The 24,675-nt window shown below is 40.7% G+C and overlaps 1 protein-coding gene across 3 annotated transcripts in view; it reads right to left on the bottom strand.

Moving 5' to 3' along the window:
• stab1 (stabilin 1) overlaps nt 1–24,675 on the bottom strand; it is a 327,280-nt gene that overhangs the window by 33,677 nt on the left and 268,928 nt on the right. For all 3 annotated transcript variants that reach the window (XM_030133489.1, XM_030133487.1, XM_030133488.1), the window contains 6 exons: nt 23,443–23,587; nt 22,003–22,136; nt 21,630–21,795; nt 15,025–15,131; nt 14,476–14,595; nt 14,202–14,336 (listed from right to left, as the gene is read on the bottom strand). In XM_030133489.1, coding sequence (XP_029989349.1) covers nt 14,202–14,336; nt 14,476–14,595; nt 15,025–15,131; nt 21,630–21,795; nt 22,003–22,136; nt 23,443–23,587 — 807 coding nt within the window. The remainder of the gene's footprint in view (nt 1–14,201; nt 14,337–14,475; nt 14,596–15,024; nt 15,132–21,629; nt 21,796–22,002; nt 22,137–23,442; nt 23,588–24,675) is intronic.

The raw sequence follows: 24,675 nt of genomic DNA on the forward strand, positions 1-24,675 counted from the left end.
ATCAGAGTCTTCTGAACTGTTCTTTGTCTAGCCCTTCAGCTAGGACCAATCTGACGTGGGAGACCCTACCAGGGGCAAAATGCCCCGACAACATAGCTCCTAGGGTCATTGGGGCTCTTAAACTCCTCCACCACAGTAAGATAACAGTTCAAGGAGGATTTTCCTTTGATATATTATTTATATCGAAAAAAAGTTTTTCAACACAATTTTAATAATACTTTTGATAATATCACATTTTTCTCTTAGACATTTTGCATAGAGAAAAATGAATTTATTGTGTTATTGTGTATTGTGTTATTGATGCACTCATTGAATTTTATTCTCCGTTTTGATTTATGTCCAGACATAGATTACCTCAGGACATAGAAAAGCTAGCGGATAGATTTAGTGAGAGCCCGTATGGTGAGGAGAAAATTCTTCCATTCCAATAATTAATGAGTCATTAAGAAAAAAATCATATGAAATATGTTAGGAAATTCAAGGTTTGCTAGGCATCATTTGTTAGCTCATTAAAAAAAAAATTGTTAAGTTGACATTAATAAATGCAGCCAGCCCAGAAATGGAATTTATCCTTCTGTGTTCATTACACCCATCATTAGCCCGCAAATTGCGTTAAAGTTGCATTTGCATGTTAGCCAATAAACGCTGCCCTGGGCCTTTAACAGCAGGATCTCTGGCTGTTCTGTGGAGGTCCGGGCCAGTCCTCCTTCAGTGCACAGATGGTACTGGATGCTGTTTGTGGGCCTTTAGGTATTGTTCCTCCTTAAAGAACCATAAACTACTGACCGTCAGGCTGGACCTTGAAGCCTGGGCGTAGGTTTGAATATTGACAGTAGTGACTTGTCACTGCCAAGTTTGGGCAAGGCATAAATCGTCACTATCAATATTTTGTTTATTTTCATTTCCATTTGAGAAATTATAGACTGGGATGCATTTCCTCGCCTGGAGTGACATTGAAAGACGAATCTCCACAGTCTTTCAACTTGAAAGATATGGTCTGGGTGTGAGTCGAGTCCCAGTCCATCCACAGACCTGTAACCTCTAGAGATGTGACGTTTGTGAACAAGTTGAGTCTTTTGAACAGCTCTTTTAAGTGAACGATGACAACCGATTTGCAGTTGCAATCCTTTCGTTTGCGAGCCATTCTTGTATTCAAATTGCCCACGCTGCCTTCATGTGTCACCTGTGTGCTTATTGAGTCAGAGTTGTCAACACTACCTTCATGTGAACAACTAATGACATGTCTGAGTTGGAGTTGTCTGCAGCACACCCCATTCACTTTAATTCAGCTATATGCACAGCTAACTTAGGGGAGGAGTTATCAGTGAACACCGACTTAGTCCGACTAACTGGAATGGAGCCACATTTACTGCTGTATCAGGGAGGAGGAGATATTAATGACTGAAAAAAATGAAGATGCGGGATTATTTGGAGGAGCATCTTCCTCCTAAAAATGAAGATCCCCTTAATGTGGCGGAAAAGCCGGGCCCTAGCCCAGCCTTACCAAAGTCATGGTTAAAATGCACTGTTTAGTGGCAACATCGGTTCCATCTGAAAGAGCATTCTCTTAGACAGTGTTTCCCAACCACTGTACCAAGAAATCATTAGGTGTGCTGTGGAAGATTATCTAATTTCACCTGATTGGTACTCTAAGTGAGTGGCATGATCTACATACGTACAACTGCATGCCCCAATGATCCACTCTACAATAACAGTCTCCTGTTTCCCTTTCCAAAGTGAAAGTGAACCGGCCCCAATGCTCTGTTGACAAAGCCCCCCTCCCGAGAAGGTACCCACGTGATTGGGTTGGGGAGGGGGAGATATGCCTCTATTAAACTATTATACGACAGACCAGGGGGTCCATCCGAGGGGTCGCTGACACAAACCCTCAGCTTTCTTGTTCCAAATGCCCCGCGGCAATGTTGGCCCCGCACCCCCAATGCACTTTTGTTCACACATTATTTACACTTCGTTGTTGTTTACATTTTTCTGATGTGGCAGGTTGTGACTTAGTTTTCTTACTCCTATATCCTACATTACTGGCACTAAGGTTCACCTGAACCAAACTGTCGGCAGTCTGAGAATTCGTGAATGTCCCCATGCACTTGGGCACTAGAAAGGGGGGGTAAACGTGACAAATTCATGGGGCCCAGCATTTGTGGGGAGCCCATAGAGCAGTGGAGGGGGTCCAGTGGATCCAAGTCAGAAGTAGTAAAAATTTCGTGCAAGGTCTGCTGCATAATAGAAGAACAGAACCTGGAAGTTGCACGTTGAAAGCATGTAAAGTTTCAGTTTCATTTAAAAAAACCAAACCAAAACAAAAAAATATATATATATATATTTGTTTATATATATATGTGTGTGTACATATATATATATATATATGTGTGTGTACATATATATATATATATATATATATATATATATATATAGAGAGAGAGAGAGAGAGAGAGAGTCAAAAAAAATTGTCAAAAAAAAAAAAAAAAAAAAAAAAAAAGCAGAGGAGGAGATGGTTTTTTTCTTTTTTTTGTAGTGGGAGGGGGGGCGTCCATAACTAATGTAACTAACGCTGGCATGAAATGAAAGTGAAACTTTACATACTTTCAACGTCCAACTCCCGGGTTCTATTCCTCTACTATACAGAAATTACATGAAATGTTTTCAACTTCTAACCTTTATCCACTACACACACAAATGCTGGGCTCCATGAATTTGTCATGTTTACTCCCTTTACACACACACACACACACACACACACACACACACACACACACACACACACACACATGGGGTGTTTCAAGAATACTTGCAATTTTGGAAAAACTCCTTGTAACAGTGGTGAATCTCAGAAATGTACAGTAATAGACATGCTCTGAACTGTTTACCTGGCGTGTTGGACATTGTCTACAATGTGTGCACCTGAAAATTCGGTCAGTAATCCCCATATTTCCCTCTTCAACTCAATTTGTGTCCCGTACGTAACCCGTTTTTGCCAGTTTTGTGTCAACCAAAGGGTAATTGCAATTTTCAACTCTTTGCCCTGTTTAAAAAGCCAAACAATTGCTTACATATTGAATGATTTTGAATACTCTATGATATTGCCTCAGTGATAGAACAATTTAGGTCTACATTTTATGGATCTTAACATCATGACAGCAGTTTTTCAAAAACCTGTTTTCGTAACCGCTGCTCAGGTTTTTTGACCCTCTAAATCTTTTGTCCCTCAGATGATAAGAAATAGAGGCTTTTATGGGTTTGTATGTTCAATTTCATTCAAAACACATCTGTTATCGAGAATAACTAGTTCAGCCATCAAGTAACCAACTTGTTTGTGATTGGTGTGCCTCTGTTGAGGACGTTCTCACCTGTCCTGTACAAAACCAAAATTTTCACTTAATTTCAAAGTGATATCTTGAAATAAAAACAGAGAGGCAAGGCCAAAAAATATATCAGTTACAGTCCTTTACCACAGAGGAAGGTAAACAACCAAATGTGAAACTTGTCATCTTAGAAATAGGCCAGTAGTAAGTGTTGAAACATTGCATGTCAGGAATGTCCCGTACATAACCACTTCAGTGTGGAACATGCCTTTTCCATCCAAGCAGAGTTTGATATTGACTTCATAGTTTATGCCATATACTCTTCCTACTGATGAAGATTGACCAAAGTATCACTGTAAAGAAGGAATTTAGGAAGCCCATGCTGGAAATACCTTTCTGCACATCTCCAAAATCTGACAGTGCAAGAAACATACCTAAACTGGCCATGTCCCGAACATAACCATGCTTCAAATGTTCATATCTTTTGAATACTAGAGCAACTATATTTCACTGGAAGAATGTGTTTAGTAACTGCTTTAATCTTCACAAAAAGAAATCATAGCACAAAGAACAATTCAGTGATCCTTATCCATCTTTAAAAAGAGTGTCCCATATTAACAACCTTTATAGAGATTAACAAAGGTTCAGTTGAAGATTCTAGAATTTTATGGGATGCCATTAAAGGATCAATTAGGGACACAACTATTTCTTTCTCATCTTACCTTAAAAAGAAAAGACTCTTTAAGATAAGTGAATTGGAGGATGCTCTTACCCAACTTGAGGCAGAACATCAAAATACTCAAACTGACACCCTGTTGGGGAAAATATCTGCAACTAGAACTGAGTTGAATTCCCTACTGAGACAGAGGGCGGAGTTTCTAATTCACAGAACCAGAAGAACGTATTACTTTAACGGTTCAAGGCCAAGTCATTTGCTAGCTTTAAAATTAAAACAAAATGAGAAATTCTCTAGTATCTTGGCCATCCAGGCACCAACTGGTACTGTATCTGAACCTCACGAAATTAATTTGGAATTTAGAACTTACTATTCTACCCTCTATTCATCAGAAGTAACATTGGACACAGACACTTGTAAAAAAAATTTTCATAACCTTGACTTACCCTCTCTTACTATCCAAGAATCAAAAAAACTTAGTACTCCTATCTCACTTGAGGAATTGAGAAAAGCTCTCATCAGTATGAAAAAAGGCAAATCCCCAGGCTGGGATGGTATCCCACCAGAGGTGTATCTCACCTTTTGGGACATACTTGGCCCATCTCTGTTGGATATGATTAATACTGCTATCGCTAAAGGCGCTTTCAATTTGAGTGTCAATGCTGCAATTATTACACTACTTCTTAAACCAAATAAAGATCCTTCCCAATGCAGTAACTACAGACCTTTATCCCTTTTAAACGGAGATGTGAAACTTTATGCCAAAGTGCTTGCCTCACGATTAGAAATATACTTGACAAGACTGATACACAACGACCAAACGGGATTTATTAAGAACAGATTAGCATCTGATAATGTGCGCCGTCTCTTGCACATTATTTACGCAGCAAAGGCCATTGACATTCCCTGCTCAGTCCTGTCACTTGACGCTGAGAAAGTGTTCGATCGACTGGAGTGGGATTATCTCTGGGCTACTCTGGGTAACTTTGGACTGGGTTCACAATTTATTAAAATGATCAAGGTCTTATATGCTAATCCCTCTGCAATGATCTATACAAATAACGTTTGTTCTTCCCAGTTTCCCATATTAAGGGGCACTCGTCAAGGTTGCCCCCTCTCCCCATTACTTTTCGCTCTCTCTCTCGAACTTCTGGCTCAGAAAATCAGACAACATCCCGCTGCACTCCCTATCTCTTTCAATAATACTGAACATCGTATATCATTGTATGCAGATGATATCCTACTTTATGTCAGTGACGCAGGGTCTTCTCTTCCACTTTTATTATCTACTTTCGACTTATTTAGCTCACTATCTGGATATAAAATCAATTGGACTAAATCCTCTTTAATGCATCTAAATTCAGCTGTTTCAGTTATACCCTTACCTTGTAATATTCCAGTAGTGAGGCAGTTTAGATACCTTGGTGTTGATATTTCCCCCTCCATATTTCACATAGCATCATATAACTTTCAAAATATATATAATCAAATTGAGAAGGATATTGGACGCTGGTCAAAACTATCAAATTCTCTTCAAGCTCGTGTATCAATTGTCAAAATGGATGTACTTCCCCGCATAAATTTTTATTCTTCTATGATTCCACTTGCACCTCCAAAAGGTTACTGGGAAAAATTACATTCTCTCATATCAAAATTTGTATGGAATGGGAAAAGAGCACGTTTGAAGCTAAAGACCCTTCAGCGAGACAAGACACGGGGTGGATTGGCCTTAACAAATTTCAAAATGTACTTTTGGTCTTTTGTGCTTCGACCTTTGTCTGTATGGTTTGATCCTGATGTCTCTGTCTCCTGGAGACCAACTGAGGAAAATCTTTCTCAACCCTACAGACTTCAAGACTTGGTGTATTCTAACATACCACTTAAAGAAGCCAGATCACGCTTAGGCCCTATAATTTCCTACTTGCTTAGAATTAACCTCACTGTGTTGAAATATGCTAATGCGGATCTAAAATGGCACAAACATTCTCCTATATTTAATAATTATTCTCTTCTTATTGGTAAAACACCTTGTTCCTTCCCTTCATGGAGAAATAGGGGAGTTTATATTCTTAAAGATTTGTTTAATGATGAAGGTTTACGAGCTTTTAATGATTTACAAGCAGAATATAACCTACCTGGCTCGTCATTTTTCTTTTATTTGCAGTTGAGATCTGCCATGAAGGCATATGGTGTCCCTTGGTGCACAACACTTCAGACACATCTGTTGCGTAAATTATCTGCCTCACATAGCCAAACACGAGGGATGGTTTCCAAACTTTTTAATTTTATTTCTGATCCATGTGTTCAGCTGCCTGTAGAAAGTGTATGGGAAAGGGATGTTTCCTCTGCAGGAGAGGAAGACATTCGCTGGGAAACAGTGTGGAAGAACTTGCACGACACATCCAAAAACCCTGATCATCAGTTAATACATTTCAAGTTTATACATAGGATGTATTTAACTCCCAGGAAACGTCACGCTATGAAAATTATTCCATCTCCTATGTGTAACTTATGTACACTAGATACTGTAGGATCATTTATACATATGTACTGGGAATGTCCTGAAGTGTATGATTTTTGGAAGCAAATTTCTGTTACTTTGAGTGACATGCTAAAGATTAATATCCCTTTATCACCATCTTTACTTCTGCTTAATGATGACTCTACCTTACAACTTTCTCTTCAGCAAAAGCGTATATTATGGGCTGCTCTCACTGCAGCCAAGAAAATGCTGGCATTGAGATGGCAACCGCCTCATACTTTATCACAGCTACAATGGATAAATTATTTTCTAGATATAGTTCTGATGGAGAGGTCAGTGGCCCGGATACATGCAGCCAGTCAAAAAACGCTGAGTATGTGGGATGGTGTTTATTTTTTGGTTAAAGAAAGAGTGCAACGTAACTGTCTATGACTTCCCCGATCACTATTCTGTTTATATCTGTAAATTATACTCTTTCATCGATATACACGTATTTGTCTGTATTTATCTTTATTAGTTGGTTTTTGTATTCTGAGATCCAGACTGGGTTAGTATGGGGGTCGCCACTTGTTCTGTGTGTGTGGGGGGGGGGGGGTTGTTATACTTTGTGTGTCACAGAATCTTGTATTATAAAATGGGAATTTCTTTTCTTTTGTATTGTACTTCTGTGATGCACAATGAAAACAAATAAAAAATTGATCCAAAAAAAAAAAAAAAAAGAGTGTCCCATACATAACTTTTTTTGCCAGTGTGAGTTATGTACGGGATGCCTTAATATATTTAAACTAATCTTGACATTCTGATTTGCTGATTTGAACTGATGGCCTTGATGGGAATCTCATGACCCATCTCATTAGCGTAGACCCAATTTTACCCAGGATGTGTGGAATATAAGTGATGTTTTAAGCTTCGTATCCATGGTACCTGAAAAGTGAATTTTTTTTTGCTGGGAATTTCGCATCATGCATAAAAAACTTTCTTTCACTTCTTTTTTTTAGAACATAACTCTAACCTAACCTTACATTTCAGGTATTTGGAAGTTTGTTCTTTAGTTATTGTTGACACTTGGTCGTGTTTTTCTGTTTCATACAAATGATACAACCCCCTTTCCACCATGCAATACCAAATGACATTTACAAAGCATGGTTTAATCATGTTTTACCCATTTCAGGAAGTAACAAGTTCAAAATGATGATCATGGAGGCAAAACAAACAAGTGTCCCATGCGTAACCTCCATGTCCCGTACATAACCCCTACTGTACACTGTGAATTTTTGAACATTCTCAGCCTTGATGGAAGACCAGTGATTCATGCCCTTAGTTTTACAGTGTTACATGTCTACTCATTGTAAAGGAGCTGTTTGGTGGCATTACCTGGTGATTTGGGGAAATGAGGACAAATGGAACCGTATCCTGAAAATCCTATTAGACGTTAAGAATGCACCAGGTTCAAAATCTGACACTAAAATCCATTCAGATTGATTTGAACTACCTCAGCTCACTTATGCTTGGGCAAACCTGTCAACTGGAGCCCATTTTCTTGATGAGAATTACATTTTTATCATCATTCACTTTATTTTTGTTGTGTGTGTCCCGTACATAACCACAGTGTTGTCATGGTTTTTTAATTGCTGTTATTTCATAATAAAGCATAGTATTTGAGAATGGTTTTCAGTTTTTTCTTCCTTAGGTTCCTCTCTTAGGGATCAGCTGAGTTTTGAGCAATTTCACCATGGTAAAAATTTTGGCCCTCTGGTTGACAAAAGTTGTGAGTATTCTTGAAACACCCCAAATATATATTTATCTCTCTCTCTCTCTCTCTCTCACTATATATATATATATATATATATATATATATATATATATATATATATATATACAGTACAGGCCAAAAGTTTGGACACACCTTCTCATTCTTTGCATTTTCTTTATTTTCATGACTATTTACATTGTAGATTCTCACTGAAGGCATCAAAACTATGAATGAACACATGTGGAATTATGTACTTAACAAAAAAGTGTGAAATAACTGAAAACATATCTTATATTCTAGTTTCTTCAAAGTAGCCACCCTTAGCTCTGATGACTGCTTTGCACACTCTTGCCATTCTCTTGATGAGCATCAAGAGGTAGTCACCTGAAATGGTTTCCTAACAGTCTTGAAGAAGTTCCCAGAGATGCTTAGCACTTGTTGGCCCTTTTGCCTTCACTCTGCAGTCCAGCTCACCCCAAACCATCTCGATTGGGTTCAGGTCCGGTGACTGTGGAGGCCAGGTCATCTGGCGCAGCACTCCATCACTCTCCTTCTTGGTCAAATATCCCTCACACAGCCTGGAGGTGTGTTTGGGGTCATTGTCCTGTTGAAACATAAATGATGGTCCAACTAAACGCAAACCGGATGGAATGGCATGTCACTTCAGGATGCTGTGGTAGCCATGCTGATTCAGGTTGCCTTCAATCTTGAATAAATCCCCAACAGCATCACCAGCAAAGCACCCCCACACCATCACACCTCCCCCTCCATGCTTCATGGTGGGAACCAGGCATGTAGCATCCATCCGTTCACCTTTTCTGTGTCGCACAAAGACACGGCGGTTGGATCCAAAGATCTCAAATTTGGACTCATCAGACCAAAGCACAGATTTCCACTGGTCTAATGTCCATTCCTTGGGTTTCTTGGCCCAAATAAATCTCTTCTGTTTGTTGCCTCTCCTGAGCAGTGGTTTCCTAGCAGCTATTTGACCATGAAGGCCTGATTCACGCAGTCTCCTCTTAACAGTTGTTGTAGAGATGTGTCTGCTGCTAGAGCTCTGTGTGGTATTCATCTGGTCTCTAATCTGAGCTGCTGTTAATTTGCGATTTCTGAGGCTGGTGACTCAGATGAACTTATCTTCAGCATCAGAGGTGACTCTTGGTCTTCCTTTCCTGGGGCAGTCCTCGTGTGAGCCAGTTTCGTTGTAGCGCTTGATGGTTTTTGCGACTGCACTTGGGGACACATTCAAAGTTTTTGAAATTTTCTAGACTGACTGACCTTCATTTCTTAAAGTAATGATGGCCACTCGTTTGTCTTTACTTAGCTGATTGGTTCTCGCCATAATATGTATTCTAACAGTTGTCCAATAGGGCTGTCAGCTGTACATCAACCTGACTTCTGCACAACACAACTGATGGTCCCAACCCCATCAATAAGGCAAGAAATTCCACTAAGTAACCCTGACAAGGCACAGCTATGAAGTGAAAACCATTTCAGGTGACTACCTCTTGATGCTCATCAAGAGAATGCCAAGGGTGTGCAAGGCAGTCATCAGAGCAAAGGGTGGCTACTTTGAAGAAACTAGAATATAAGAGATGTTTTCAGTTATTTCACACTTTTTTGTTAAGTACATAATTCCACATGTGTTCATTCATAGTTTTGAGGCCTTCAGTGAGAATCTACAATGTAAATAGTCATGAAAATAAAGAAGATGCGAAGAATGAGAAGGTGTGTCCAAACTTTTGGCCTGTACTGTATATATATATATATATATATATATATATATATATATATATATATATATATATATATATATATATGTATATACTACTGGTTAAAAGTTTTAGAACATCCCAATTTTTCCAGTTTTGTATTGAAATTCAAGCAATTCAAGTCCAATGAACAGCTTGAAATGGTACAAAGGTAAGCGGTGAACTGCAAGAGGTAAAAAAAAAAAAAAAAAAAGGTAAGGTTAAACAAAACTGAAAAATAATGTACATTTCAGAATTATACAAAAAGGCGAACAAGAAATGGGTTAACAACTTAAAGCAGTTCTGTAGCAATGGAGGTTGATCAAGCCTCGAAAGTTGGTGCTACCAGTTCCTACAGGTGTCCCAACGTTTCTTAATTACACAAAACAAAAATATAAACGCACCACTTTTGTTTTTGCTCCCATTTTTCATGAGCTGAACTCAAAGATCTAAAACTTTCTCTATGTATACAAAAGGCCTATTTCTCTCAAATATTGTTCATAAATTTGTCTAAATCTGTGTTAGTGAGCACCTCTCCTTTGTCCTTTGCTGAGATAATCCATCCACCTCACAGGTGTGGCATATCAAGATGCTGATTAGACAGCAGGATTATTTCACAGGTGTGATTTAGGCTGGCCACAATAAAAGGCCACTCTAAAATGTGCAGTTTTACTGTATTGGGTGGTCCAGGGGGGGTCAGAAAACCAGTCAGTATTTGGTGTGACCACCATTTTCCTCGCACAGTCTTCTTCATGAATTCTCTGAAACAGCTTTGGAGATGGTTTATGGTAGAGAAATGAACATTCAATTCACAGGCAAAAGCTCTGGTGGAGATTCCTGAAGTCAGCATGCCAACTGCATATTCCCTCAAAACTTGTGACATCTGTGGTATTGTGCTGTGTGATAAAACTGCACATTTTGGAGTGGCCTTTTATTGTGGCCAGCCTAAGGCACACCTGTGCAAAAATCATGCTGTCTAATCAGCATCTCGATATGCCACACCTGTGAGGTGGATGGATTATCTCAGCAAAGAAGAAGTGTTCACTAACACAAATTTAGACAGATTTGTGAACAATATTTGAGAGAAATAAACCTTGTGTGTACACAGAAAAAGTTTTAGATCTTTGAGTTCAGCTCATGACAAATGGGAGCAAATACAAAAGTGGTGTGTTTATATTTTTGTTGAGTGTACTTACAACCCCCTCTGCATAAAAGAAGTGTTGGAACACACTTTGATACCATACCGTTGTGAGCATTATTTGAACAGTATTGTACTGCAGAAAGTAGTGTGTTTGTCATGTCGGCTCCCAGACAGTGTCTGGATTTTTGTCTGTCTAGTCTGTCTTTTCTGTTTTGTCTGTCATTTCCTGTTTTATTTTGTTAAGTTTCCCTCATGTGTCGTGTCTGGTGTCTTTACTTCCCCTCCTTGATTGTTCCACCTGTGTCTGATTACCTGCCTCCGCCCTGATGTGTTCCACCTGTGTCTAATTGTCTTCCCGCCCTCTTGTGTATTTAAACCCTGTGTCTTCACCTCGGTCTTTGCCAGTTTGTTTGTTACACTCGTGGGCTTACTTGCAAGCATTTCTTGGATCCTGTCTGTCTGCCCGTTTTGACTCGTTTTGTCTACCGACCACCGATTCTGCCTGTTCCTGTTTTGCCTGCTCGTCTGTTGTGACCTGGTTCGTTTACCCGACTTCTGATTCTGCCTACTCCCTGTGATACCTCAGCCTCCAACGTTACCTGTGTGTTTTGACCCTCGCCTGGATTACTGACCGTGAGTTAAGCCTGCTCCTCATGTCCCGTTGCCTTCTGTTTTGCTTACCCGTGTATGACCTGGTGTGTTCCCTGACACCCCTCTGTTTTGCCCTAGTCGGGTTGCTGTCGGGATTACCTCGGCTCGGCTGCGCTGACCGCCCGCTGACCCCACTCACAGCCCGGACGACGAGTCCAGAAACCCACGCCTTCACAGACGTGTTAATTATTCTGTGTTGTGCCTTTTCCCCTGTGATTGTGTTAAATAAACACTCTCAACTTTACGTCAGTTTGCTGGTCTTGCATTTGGGTTCAGGCTTTGTACTCAGTCCGTTACAGTGTTACTATAAAAATGGAAAAGAGGAAAAGGCAATTAACGGTAGAAGAGAGACAGACCATCATTACACTTAAAAATATAGGTCTTTCCTATAGAGAAATTGCCAAGAAAGTCAAGGTGTCAGTAAGTACAGTTTCCTTCACCATCAAAAGGCACTCAGAAACTGGGGGAAATGCTGACAGGAAGAGGTCTGGCAGACCCAAAGCCACAACAGAATCAGAAGACAAGTTTCTGAGAGTCAATAGCTCTTGTGACAGGCGAGTCACAGGACAACAGCTTCAAGCACAGCTCAATAGTAGCCGTAGTAAGCAAGTCTCAGTTTCAGCTGTGAAGAGAAGACTTCCAGTTGGAGGTTTGATCAGTCCATAACACCTTCTTCCAGTCTTCAGTAGTCTGGAAGAAGTCAGTATTTCAAGGCCCAGGCAAGCCTCTTTTTCTTATTCTGAAGTCTCAGCAATGGCTTTCTTGCTGCAATTCGACCCATCAAACCTACAACTGGTGCAGCTGGTTAGTGTCACTACCAATGCTGAGACCAAACCTACGCCCTTGCCTTGTAGGCACCACCGGATGGAAGGATGGTTACACCCTGGAGTACATGGTTCATGGGATTTGTGTTCTTCTACATACCCAGACTCCACAGTAGTAGCCACATTCTAGACAGTTCAAGCGGTTATGGTTGTGTACATAACAACTCCCTCTTTAAGTGAATTTACAGACTGACCCTGGGTTTAGCGCCCCCCTACTCTACTGAGAAGATCATCAATCCATTTACAGTGAAGCTCAACCTGCCATGCCCCAAGGTCACACCTGGACCTCAGGGGCAATAAAAGTTAGATCAGAAGAACAGGGAGTTTATTTAGACTAAGAACACATCTTTTATGTTATCACAAATATTCAAATGAACACATTTAAAGCATCGGGAAATGGAAATAGTCAAGTGATGTTCAAGTATTATAATACAATATCACAGTATTGCAGCAAAAACACTGGAGTACTTTCTAACACTGACCCCGTTTACACTGATACTCTGATCAATTCCTGATTCCTATGGATGGGATTATTACTGATCATGTAAACAGTCTAATCTGATCTGTTTTATCAGATAACAGCAGTAATCTGATTATAATAAATCAGATTAACACAGCTGCATTTGCCCCCAATACGCCCATGTCTTCATGCATGTATACACGTTAATCTGATTAATTGAGTTCTGCTACATCTGAACATGTAGAAAAACTATTAAATCATACAAAACAGAAGTGAAGTAGAAGACAGTAACAGGAAGTTGGATTCTACAACGACACACTCTGACAGATGTCTAATAATGGGTTGAAACATGTAACCCAGGATTTACGAATATCACATTCCGTAAGTGCATGCAAACACATCAGATCTAACTATTACACTGATCTGATTATTACAATGACCTGATTAATACACTGATCTGATTAACCCATAAAAACCCAGTGCTACTTTTGCGGCAGTTCCCAAATGAATTTTTCTCTCTATTTAGCCTTTCTTAAATTTTTTCTCTCCATTTATTATAATGTTATTCTCTGTATTTTGCATTTCTTCAATAAAAATCAGGTATTTTCCCATCTTTAATGTATGGATTATGTAGATGTTCATAAAAGTTCAGATTAAAGTTAATTGTCATAATATCAAAAACAGAGACAAATGAAGAAAAATTAACTTGTACAGCAAAATCTATCAGTAATTGAACATAAAACAAGTGTCTCCAAACACTGTCATGGATCACAGTGTTTTGCTAGTGAATCAATGTTGTAGAAAATAACGGTGTTTCCATGTTCACTACGGAGCCTCTGAATGTCCAAATGGGTCATATTTGATGACTATGAAAAGATGACAAACTGCATTTTACACCAATTATTTACATGGATTGATAGGATTAGTGGATCAACAGATATTAAACATTGTATATTGGTACATGATTTTGGTCAACAGCGGTTGTTTGGGTCTGTATGGGTTAATACACTGATCTGATTATTACACACATCTGATTAATAACAGTTATCAGATTTTCATGGTCATGTAAATATAGTGTTGTACTAGTTTTATATACAGTTTATTCTGATGGGAGGGGTGTGTGTGTGTGCTTATGCATCTCACCTGGTTGTTGCCGTGGGTAACAGTCAAGTTGAAGCCGAGTCTGGATTTGATGACTTCCTGGTGTTTCAGGTCATTAAACAGTCGTCTGCTGTGATTGGTTGAGATGTGATACTCCAGGTCCCGCCCAGACAGAGTCTGTTCACACATATAATAATACACTATAACATACACTAGTTCATTTAGAAAAATGTACAGCAGCACTAAAGTCAAAAGGATCAGAGAAAAACAAAACACTGAAGATGAAAATCGAGATCTGGTAATAAGTGATCATTACCTGGTTGGAGGTGAAGCCATTGTCATGGGGAACAAACAGAGTCACATCAGAGTTTTTATGAGATAAAAACTCAATCAGTTGTTTTCCATCCAATGACAGACCGCTGTATTCCACCAGGAACTAAAGACACAACCAACCAATCATGTTAGATTTACACACGCACGCACGTACGCACGCACGCACGCACACCCAACCAACCAACCAACCAACCAATCATGAGATTTACATATATGCACACAGATTAGTTTTAGAGTATAACACAGACTGAAGATATAATTGAACATTAATTGTCATACAAATGGTCATTAATGATTAATTTTTGTGCATTTTATGTTGATGAGCATAAATTTAAGAGTTTATTTAACACTTTTAACCTTTTATTAACACTGAAAACACGTGTCTAACATGAAACACACTTTTACACAAATTTCATTATTTATGCACTGTCACTGCACTAACACACACCCACTCACCCACCCACCAGCCTCCTCACTCACCTACTCACACACCTGCACACCCACCCACCCGCTCACCCATCCACCCACTCACCTTGTAGAAGATGGTAAAACTGCTGCTTTTAGCGAGGACATCGATCAGAACACCATTACAGAAATCTCCATTTCCAATGTAACCATCAGGACATGTGCATGAAACATCTGGACAAGTCGTGCGCTCACACACACACATACACACACACACACACACACACACACACACACACACACACACACACACACACACACATCTTAATGATAGAGAGTTTAGACATGTTTCTATGTTTGTAAGCGAATATGGTTGACTGGTATGATGTGTATGAGTGGAGTTAATACACATGCCCTTTGAGCTGGTACATAAATCTGACGTTAATATAAATCAGCCACTGGGACAACGTTCAGAGTTCAGAATTCGGAGCACAGCACTCATTACACTGAACTGACGAAGAACTGAGAAGTCACACAGCACATTGCTGCATCTAACATGTAGCTCCACCCACCTTCTCCAGCCTCTAGAGCAAAGAACATCAGCATACAACAGCATAAAACAACATATAGAGTATTTAGAACAATAATTCCTATTCTATAGTATTTACTGTCACTAATTTGTTGTTTCTTCCATCAATTGCCATGGTACTATGGTAGCAACGTGCACATAAAAATGCACTGAAGAATACGCTATATATCACCACAGTACTGTGGCAACAAGAGGCTAATGAGTTCATCTAACAGTATCCATGATTAGCTCTAGTAAAAATGCTAACATTTGATTGGTCTGTGGCAATAGACAAACCGAAATTTCAAGCCACAGTACTGTGGCAGTAGCCATTGGCAAAAAAATTTGAGAAAGCAATTTATTGAAAACAACAAACTGAAATACGCTGTTCATCAGCTGATCAAACGTTTAAGACCACAGCCTTTAAAAGCCAAAATCTGTGCAAAAATGTGGATTCAATGTCATTTTCTGTCAGGTATTCATGCTGTCATGACCGCCTGATGGCAAAGGAAAACAAGCTTTCTCTCTTTGAACATGATCGGATTGTTGAGCTGCAAAAACAAGACCTCTCACAAAGCGCCATTGCTGCTGAGGTTGGATGCATTTTGAATTCCATAAAAGATCCTGAGGGTTATGGAACAAAATTCAAGTGGTAGAGCCTAAAAAATTCGATTGGCTGTCCATCAGGACACAGGATGATCCTCAACCCAAATTAAGGCTGTGATTGGTGCCGACTGCAGCCCAATAACCATCAGACAGCATCTGTGAGAGACGGGATTTAAGAACAAAAACCGTCTTCAAAGTCCTTGTCTCCTTAAACACCACAAAATTGCTTGTTTGGACTTTGCAATAGAGCGCCACACATGGGACATTGAAAAATGGAAGAAAGTTTTATTCTCTGATGAGAAAAATGTAACCTTGATGGTCCTGATGGCTTCTAACATTACTGGCATGACAAGGAGATCCCACTTGAGATGTTTTCTACACTGCACAGTGGAGGGTGCACCATCATGATCTGGGGTGCTTTTTCCTTGAGTGGAACATTGGAGCTTCAGGTTTTGCAAGGGGCGTCAAATGGCAGCTGGCTATGTGGAGATGTTGCAGGGGGCATCCCTCATGACTTGGGGCCATCGTTTGTGTGGTAATGACTAGGTTTAACAACAGTACAACGCTGCAGTTCACAATGCCAACCTGACAAAGGACTTCTTTCAGAGGAAAAACATCACTCTTTTGGACCATCCTGCATGTTCCCCTTGACCTAAATCCAACTGAGAACATTTGGGGATGGATGGCAAGGGCAGTTTATAAAAATGAACATCAGTTCCACACAGTGGATGCCCTCCGTGAAGCCATCTTCACCACTTGCAGCAACATTCGCACTAGCCTCCTGCATATTAATAATAATGGATTGGATTTATATAACGCTTTTCTAGACACCCAAAGCGCTTTACATTATTGACCCATTATTCATTCGCTCTCCCATTCACACTCTGGTGTGTGGTAAACTACATTTGTAGCCACAGCTGCCCTGGGACAGGCTGATAGAAGTGTGGCTGCCAATTTGTGCCTACGGCCCCTCCCACCACCGCCAAACATTCATACACCAGTGTGGGTGGCACTGGAGGCAGGGAGGGTGAAGTGTCTTGCCCAAGGACACAATGGACTGACTAGGACAGAGTGGAATTCGAACCGCCAACCCTTTGGTTATTGGACGACCCACTCCACCACCTGAGCCACAGCCGTCCATAATAATAATAATAATAATAATAATAATAATAATAATAATAATAATAATAATAATAATAATAATGCTGCATGTACTGTGTCTGATCGATCGATGTTGCAGGACAGGAGGGTGTTTGTACGGATTTTCCTCAGCCTTCACAGGCCAGATTGCTGCCAAACTCGCCAAATGAATAGAAACATTACCTGACTATCTACTAGACACAATAATAATAATAATAATAATAATAATAATAATAATACAGCATGCTGAAACTAATTTTTGAAGTGATCAACAAGAATGGTGGAGCTACTCATTACTGAGTCCCTTTTTGAAACTTTTATTTCTATTTTAGGGGGTTTTAGAATTTTTTGAGCTGTGGTCTAAAACTTTTGATGGACTGATGAACAGCCTATTTCAGTTTAATTGTTCTTTTCAATAAATTGCTTACTCAATTGCTTACTTTGCATTTTGAAACTCTACTTAGAACCTTTTGAAGATCCAAAAGTGCAAAATGTGAATTCTTTTTCAACTGGTCTTAAAATTTTGATCAGGAGTGTATACATTTGTATACATTTATATATACATTTAATAATAATGGAATAGATTTCTATAGCACTTTTCAAAGCACCCAAAGCACTTTACATTATTGATCCATTATGCATTCGCTCTCACATTCATCCTCTGGTGGCGACAAACTACATTTTTGTCCACAGCTGTCCTGGGGCAGGCTGACGGAAACACGGCTGCTAATTTGTGCCTAATGGCCCCTCTGACCACCATCACATATTCATATGCATTCATATAACAGTGTGAGAGACATTGAAGGCAAGGTGGGTGTCAAGGACACAATGGCACATGACTAGGACAGCGGGATTTGAACCGCCAACCCGTCGGTTACTGGACGACCCACTCTACCTCCTGAGCCGTCCCATAATTTGTAACATACATGTATTATATATATAACTGTATATGTATATATGTATATATGACACTGCACTATTTCCCCTGAAATTGTATTAGGGGGTGCCCGGCCCCCCCCAACGGCACCTGTTGCCCCTCCAAGAATGCAGACCGGATGTTGCGGGAGGCTGCCTTGTACAGGTGGGGGGAGGTGGCAGCGAGGATGGAGAGCTTTGTTGTATGTAAGGGCTTGACATTGGCACTGGTCCGATGGCCTGACGCAGTTTTTACAGCAAACAGGTCACAAGAATTCAAAATTTACTGGCCTGTTCGGGCCACCACCAATACAAAATTACAAAAACTAGGGATCAACCTTTTGACCATTATCGTTTCCGGCTTTTTGAAGTGTCCAATGACCAATGAGATGGATCAAACTTAATACAGGGCTATTTTGGCTCTGATGCAGACGGCTGTCACTTGCCCTTCTGTGCTGTGACCATTGTCCCTCCCACAGCACCATCTGATTGGTTACACGGCACATGCCAATCAACAGTGGAAGCTCTGTGTGTGTGTGTGTGTGTGTGTGTGTGTGTGTGTGTGTGTGTGTGTGTGTGTGTGTGTGTGTGTGTGTGTGTGTGTGTGTGTGTGAGAAAACTGGGCAGAAAAACAGAGGAGGACCCGCTCCAACCCAGGTGTACAGACTTACGTGAAGGTAAGTTCAGGCAGCAGATTTTGCCAAAGTTGTAATAAACATCTCAACCCATGGCTCCAAATAATGTTACCGAAAGTCCCAATATATGAACACAGTACGTGAAAGCACTGTGAAGGGAATGCTTAGCGACTAGCTTTCACCAGCTTCGAGTACCCCCCCTTCTGTCTGTATCACTATGGGACTATGACTGCTCGGTTATCATAACGATAGGGAAATAGTCCATGATAGTTGTAAGGTGTGTGCGTGAGAGAGTAAAAACCTGCAACAATTTCAGGTTGATTATTGGAGGGCTGATAAATTTAGCCTTTCTCCTCTCTGTCTCACTACAACAAGATGGTCACTGGATTATTGCACTGATGAGTATGCACGCTGCTCATTAATGGACATTTATAAACTTGCCAGTGTTAGCCAAGCTGGGGCTCATTTCTGGGTTAAATAGTGAACGCAGCCATTTGCACGCCCTTCAGCACAAATAATGAGCTAATGATGGGTCGGCGAATGTAGAGGCTTAACAGACGCAAAATCCGTTTCTGCACTCATTGTGTTCGCTAAACCATCGTTAGCTCACTATTTGCAATGAAGGGTGTGCTAAACAGGGGCGTTCACTATTTAACCCAGAATGAACACCTCCGCTCCCGCTGTTTCCAGTCATTGTTAAATGAAATATGTCTGAAGCTCTTTGATAGTGTCTTATAAGAGAAGGAGAGGAGCATGATGTTGTTTAAGACTAGAAATAATGTAAGGGGATCTAAGGCCTACATGAACTGCATGGAATACAGTGTTCAAAGATCAATAGGCTCTCCTGCGACTGTACTTCACAGTGGCTTAGCTGTGGTCTGCAAGCCCAACAGGAGCCACGCGGCAATGTGGAAGATGGGGTTGGCATTAATGAAGTCAAACAAAATGACAGTCGCCAGCATTAAAGAAAATATTAACAGCAGAAGATGTGTATCAAATGTGTATTAATTAATGGCTCGGATCTCACAGCAGCTTAATGCACTTCCACGCCCCACAGGAGCCAGGGCTTTGAGGGCACGAAGCAAGGTTTTGAGGTCGGAGTATGGCTTGAGTCTGAGTTCTGTAAACAAAACTAGTTCCATGATCCTTAAACACAACTGGTTCCGAGATCCCTAAACAGAACAGGTTCTGAGATCCAGCATCAAATGTACACAGCACCCCTAAATACCACCACAGTCAGCACGGAGGTGAAGAGTGGCTGTTGACGTCACTCTCCTGCGCCGCTTACTTTGCAAATTCATTTTCAAATTATGGTAGCTTTTTTGCAGGGTGGACCACGAAAATGAAAAAGCAATGGCCTCTGTTTTCTTTTTGATTGTGTCATAAAATGTGCAACATGAATAAGAAAATGAAAATGCAGACTAGATAATTTATTGTTCATTTTATTTATGAGTCTAATAATGCAACCAGATTCTTAAAATGAAAAAGCATTTTTGCTAACGCATTTGAATTTTTGAATTTTAGATTTCAAATTGAATTTTGGTAACTATTTGCTGGGGCATGTTTTGAAAATTTAATCTCAAATGTGTTTTTCTTTTTCTTTTAAATTAAGTAAGAGAATGAGAGTTCTTGAATAAGAAAATGAAAATGAAGATTGGATAATTTAATCATTTCATTTATGAGTCAAATAATGCAGCCATATTCTTAAAATGAAAAAGCATTTCTTCATATGCATTTTAATTTAGATTATGGTAACTAATTGCTTCCATACTGTAGAAGATTTGTGTATGATGTTTGAACATTAGTCCAATATGGTGCGTGCACTCACCAATGGAAACAGTGGGGAACTATGTGTTATATAAACCAGGAAAGTATGAAAGGCAGAGCATCAGATTCACCAGGTGCCACCTTTGTGCAATGACAAGGCCTTTGTCACAAGCAGGTTTGGGTTCTGTGGTACCTCTGATCCTGTAGTGGGTTTGGGTTAAGGTTAGGGCTCTGTTGTACCTGTGATCCTGTAGCGGGTCAGGGTTTGGGTTCTGTGCAACCTCTGATCCTATAACGGGTTTGGGTAAAGGTTTTGTGGTACCTCTGATCCAGTAGCAGGTCAGGGTTTGGGTTCTGTGCAACCTCTGATCCTATAACGGGTTTGGGTAAAGGTTTTGTGGTACCTCTGATCCAGTAGCAGGTCAGAGTTTGGGTTTGGGTTCTGTGGTACCTCTGATCCTGTAGTGAGTCAGGGTGTGGGTTAGGGTTTGGGTTCTGTGGTACTCTGATCCTGCAGCGGGTCAGGGTTTGGGTCATGGTTCTATGGTACCTCTGGTCCTGTAGCAGATCAGGGTTTGGGTCATGGTTCTATGGTACCTCTGGTCCTGTAGCGGGTCAGGGTTTGGGTTCTGTGGTACCTCTGATTCTTTAGCAGGTTTGGGTTAGGGTTCTGTGATACCTCTGATTCTGTAGTGGGTTTGGGTTAGGGTTCTGTGGTACTTCTGATCCTGTAGTAGGTTTCGGTTTGGGTTCTGTGGTACCTCTGATCCTGTAGCAGGTTTGGGTTTGAGTTCTGTGCTACCTCTGATCCTGTAGCGGGTCAGGGTTTGGGTTTGTGTTCTGTTGTACCTCTGATCCTGTAGTGGGTAAGAGTTTGTGTTCTGTTGTACCTGTGATACTGTAGCGGGTCAGGTTTTGGGTTTTGTGGTACCTGTGATACTGTAGCGAGTCAGGGTTTGGGTTTTGGCTCTGTGGTATCTCTGATCCTGTAATGGGTTTGGGTTAGGGTTCTGTGATATCTCTGATCCTGTAGTGGGTCAGGGTTTGGGTTCTGTGGTACTTCTGATCCTGTAGTATGTTTTGGTTTGGGTTCTGTGGTACCTCTGATCCTGTAACAGTATGCGTCGTATGTGCTGCTCTGGTCCACCGGGTCCTTGTACTCCACAATCCCCACATGTCCAAGTCCACATTTGTCTGAAGGAAACTGGGTCGGGTATCCCACCTTCGCCCCCTCCATCCATCCGGCTACACACAGGTGCATCCCCAGCTGTTAACAAAACAACAATGACTGACCACAACTGCTAGCATGCACTGCTGCTCATGACACAGATGTCTGAGTTTGTTTTATAATGTAAGTGTAAATCATCTTTATCAGTAATAACAAATATTAGAATGATCACATGTATTAAAACCTGAACCCTGACTGAGCCCCAGTGTCCCTGTGTGTAGTGACCTCATGGAGGGGGTGTGGTACCTGCTGGGCGTATCCCAGTTGTTTGTAACTGGCCAACGTGGCGCCTTCGGCCTGACAGGCAGCATCAGCCTGACTGAAGTTCAGTTTGTATTTTCCATCAGGGGATCGAAGGTGGAACACTCCAGCCTGGTTTACTGAACAACAACCAGCAGGCCGGTTAGTCTGACACAGGTCAGGTTTAACCAAAACAAAGACCAAAACAAATGGTGCCAGGCACAACAAACTCCGCCCGTTGCACGAATTGTATCTCATTTTGGCATCAATCCAGCTGATGTCATCATGTCCATGTGTACTGATGTCAGCATAGGTATAGACAGCATAGACAAATTTCTGCCATTATGCGTAAATGGGGGGGGGGGGGGGGAATTAAAGTTCATAAAAAATTTGAACTTTGACCTGCTTTTTCCAAAATGTTATCACATCTGTTCTGGGTCACTGGCAATCTATAAACCCAATTTGGTATGAATTCAACCAAAAGTTTTGCTGCTAAAGTGTTAAACAAAAAAGCAAACAGAAACAAAAACAACACCCCTTGCCTCTCCTTTGGGGGGGCAGGGTAACAAAACCATTGAAAACAACTGTGAGACCAGACTATTTCCAAGTGAAATGCAGTGACGCTGTCGTATGTTGTCTGTATTTTTTTCCCTGTTTGTTACTATTTACACAGAAAAATGAACCAAGCCGATGTAAATACAAACTCCTCTGGGCTCCTGTCCAACATCCCAGGGGTGGGACGGGTTTATATCTATCTGTGGTGAGGTCATGTTTGGTAGGAAATACCATCATAATGAATGGGAAAAAGTAAGCGGAGCTCACCAATTGCCCCACCCCCAGTCGCCCAACGCTTATCCCCTCCTCCTCACTGACAGTGAGTAGTGAAAAATTGCAATTGCACAAAGTAGTAAGTAATGATAATAACAAATAAGTTATTATGTTATAATATAATATTATAATATGCACAATATGTGTGTGAATGATAATAATCACAGAATAAACATTATAATAAAGTGATAACAGTAATAGTAGTCATAACAATGATATACAAGTAATACAAGTATGAAAGTAATGATAATAATAACAATAATCATAACCCAAAAAGGCATTGCAATCATTCCTGAGACCAACACACTCTTCAGAGACAGAGGAAACATAAAAAAGGAGGGTTTTGGCTTATTTTCATAGATCTTAACTTCAGTTACTAAACTTTAACTAGTCTGTCTATTAAGGAGGAACACTTAATCGACATAAACTATATTTACACATATTTCCCACCTACAAAAAATGAAATGTTAATAATATAGTTGTTTATTCATTGCCATTTGACTGAAGCCCATCCAGGCGATGAACAACGCCACATGACACAAACCTTTGGAATGTTCACAGCAGAATGCTGACTAAGTTATATTGTGTGCCAAAAGCCTGATTGACATGATGCGTTACCATGGTAATGCAGGTCTTTGCAGGCAGCGACGCGGTCACAGCCGCCGTTGTCTTCCAGGCATCGGTCAACAGGAGGCACCACCTTCTCCATACACTGGACTCCATTACCCACGTATCCTGGGAGGCATTCACAGTCACGCTCATTCTGAAGGAAGGAAATGACTGACAGATCAGCAGGAGGTCACGTGACCTACTTCCACATCCTTAGTGAAAACCATTCATAATGTGGGTAATTCGCTTATTAGACAGGAGTAGTTGTTTGTTTACCTGTTTACCTGCGCCACATGATATTGCTGTGACATGTCTTATAGGCTGCTCAGGAGGACTAGCCAGACAGCAGGGAGGGTTTACGCCCGCTGCTGTCTGATCTCTTTGCGAGGACCGCATCCCAGGTGTGTGATGGGGTGTATGCGCCATCGTTCCTGTTCATTGTCCTTGACAGGTGTTTCCGTATCTCGATGGCTTCTTTAATCCAGCACTGGTACTTTTTGCTTTCAGCACAGATGACCCTGATGTTATTCCAGTCCATAGTGTGATTTTCTCTTTTGCAATGGTCGGATATGGCTGATTTTAGGTTCTCTTGATGTGCTTGTTCTTTTGCTGCTCTTGTTTGCCTGTGTGCTGTTTCCTTTTCACATTCTGTCTGCTGTTCTTTTTTTCATATTCCAAATGGTCTCCCTGTCTCTCCCACATAGGTTTTATTGCATGATAAACATGGGATTTTATATATGACACCACATTTCTGTTCTTGGTGTATTTTATCTTTGGGTTTGACCAGTAGTTTTCAGAGTTTTGTATGTGGTTTGACCGGTGTACTAATGGTATGTTTTTTCATGATCCACCTTGTTCAGAGGGCCATACAACCTATCACACACCCGGGATGTGGTCCTGGAGAAGAGGTCAGAAAGCAGGGGGCGCAAACCCTCCCTGCTGTCTGGCCAATCCTCCTGAGCAGCCAATAAGACACATCACAGCAACATCATGTGGTGCTTCAGACAAAGGCTACAGGAAGTAGCTAAAACTAGTAAAGCAGGTAAACAAACAACTTCCCCTGTCTGATAAACTAACTCACATTAGTTACATTTGGAAGACAGTATGAACCTTTACCAGAAAACCATTCATCAGTATAGATGTTGCATTGACACTGCGGTCTATGGGAAAGAGTGCATCAATGGAGCTGCCATCTTGGTACCGGGTAGTACTCCTTCTAAAAATAAACTTATTTTAAAAGCA

This window comes from Sphaeramia orbicularis, chromosome 5, assembly GCF_902148855.1.
Source record: "Sphaeramia orbicularis chromosome 5, fSphaOr1.1, whole genome shotgun sequence".
Taxonomy (NCBI): Eukaryota; Metazoa; Chordata; class Actinopteri; order Kurtiformes; family Apogonidae; genus Sphaeramia; species Sphaeramia orbicularis.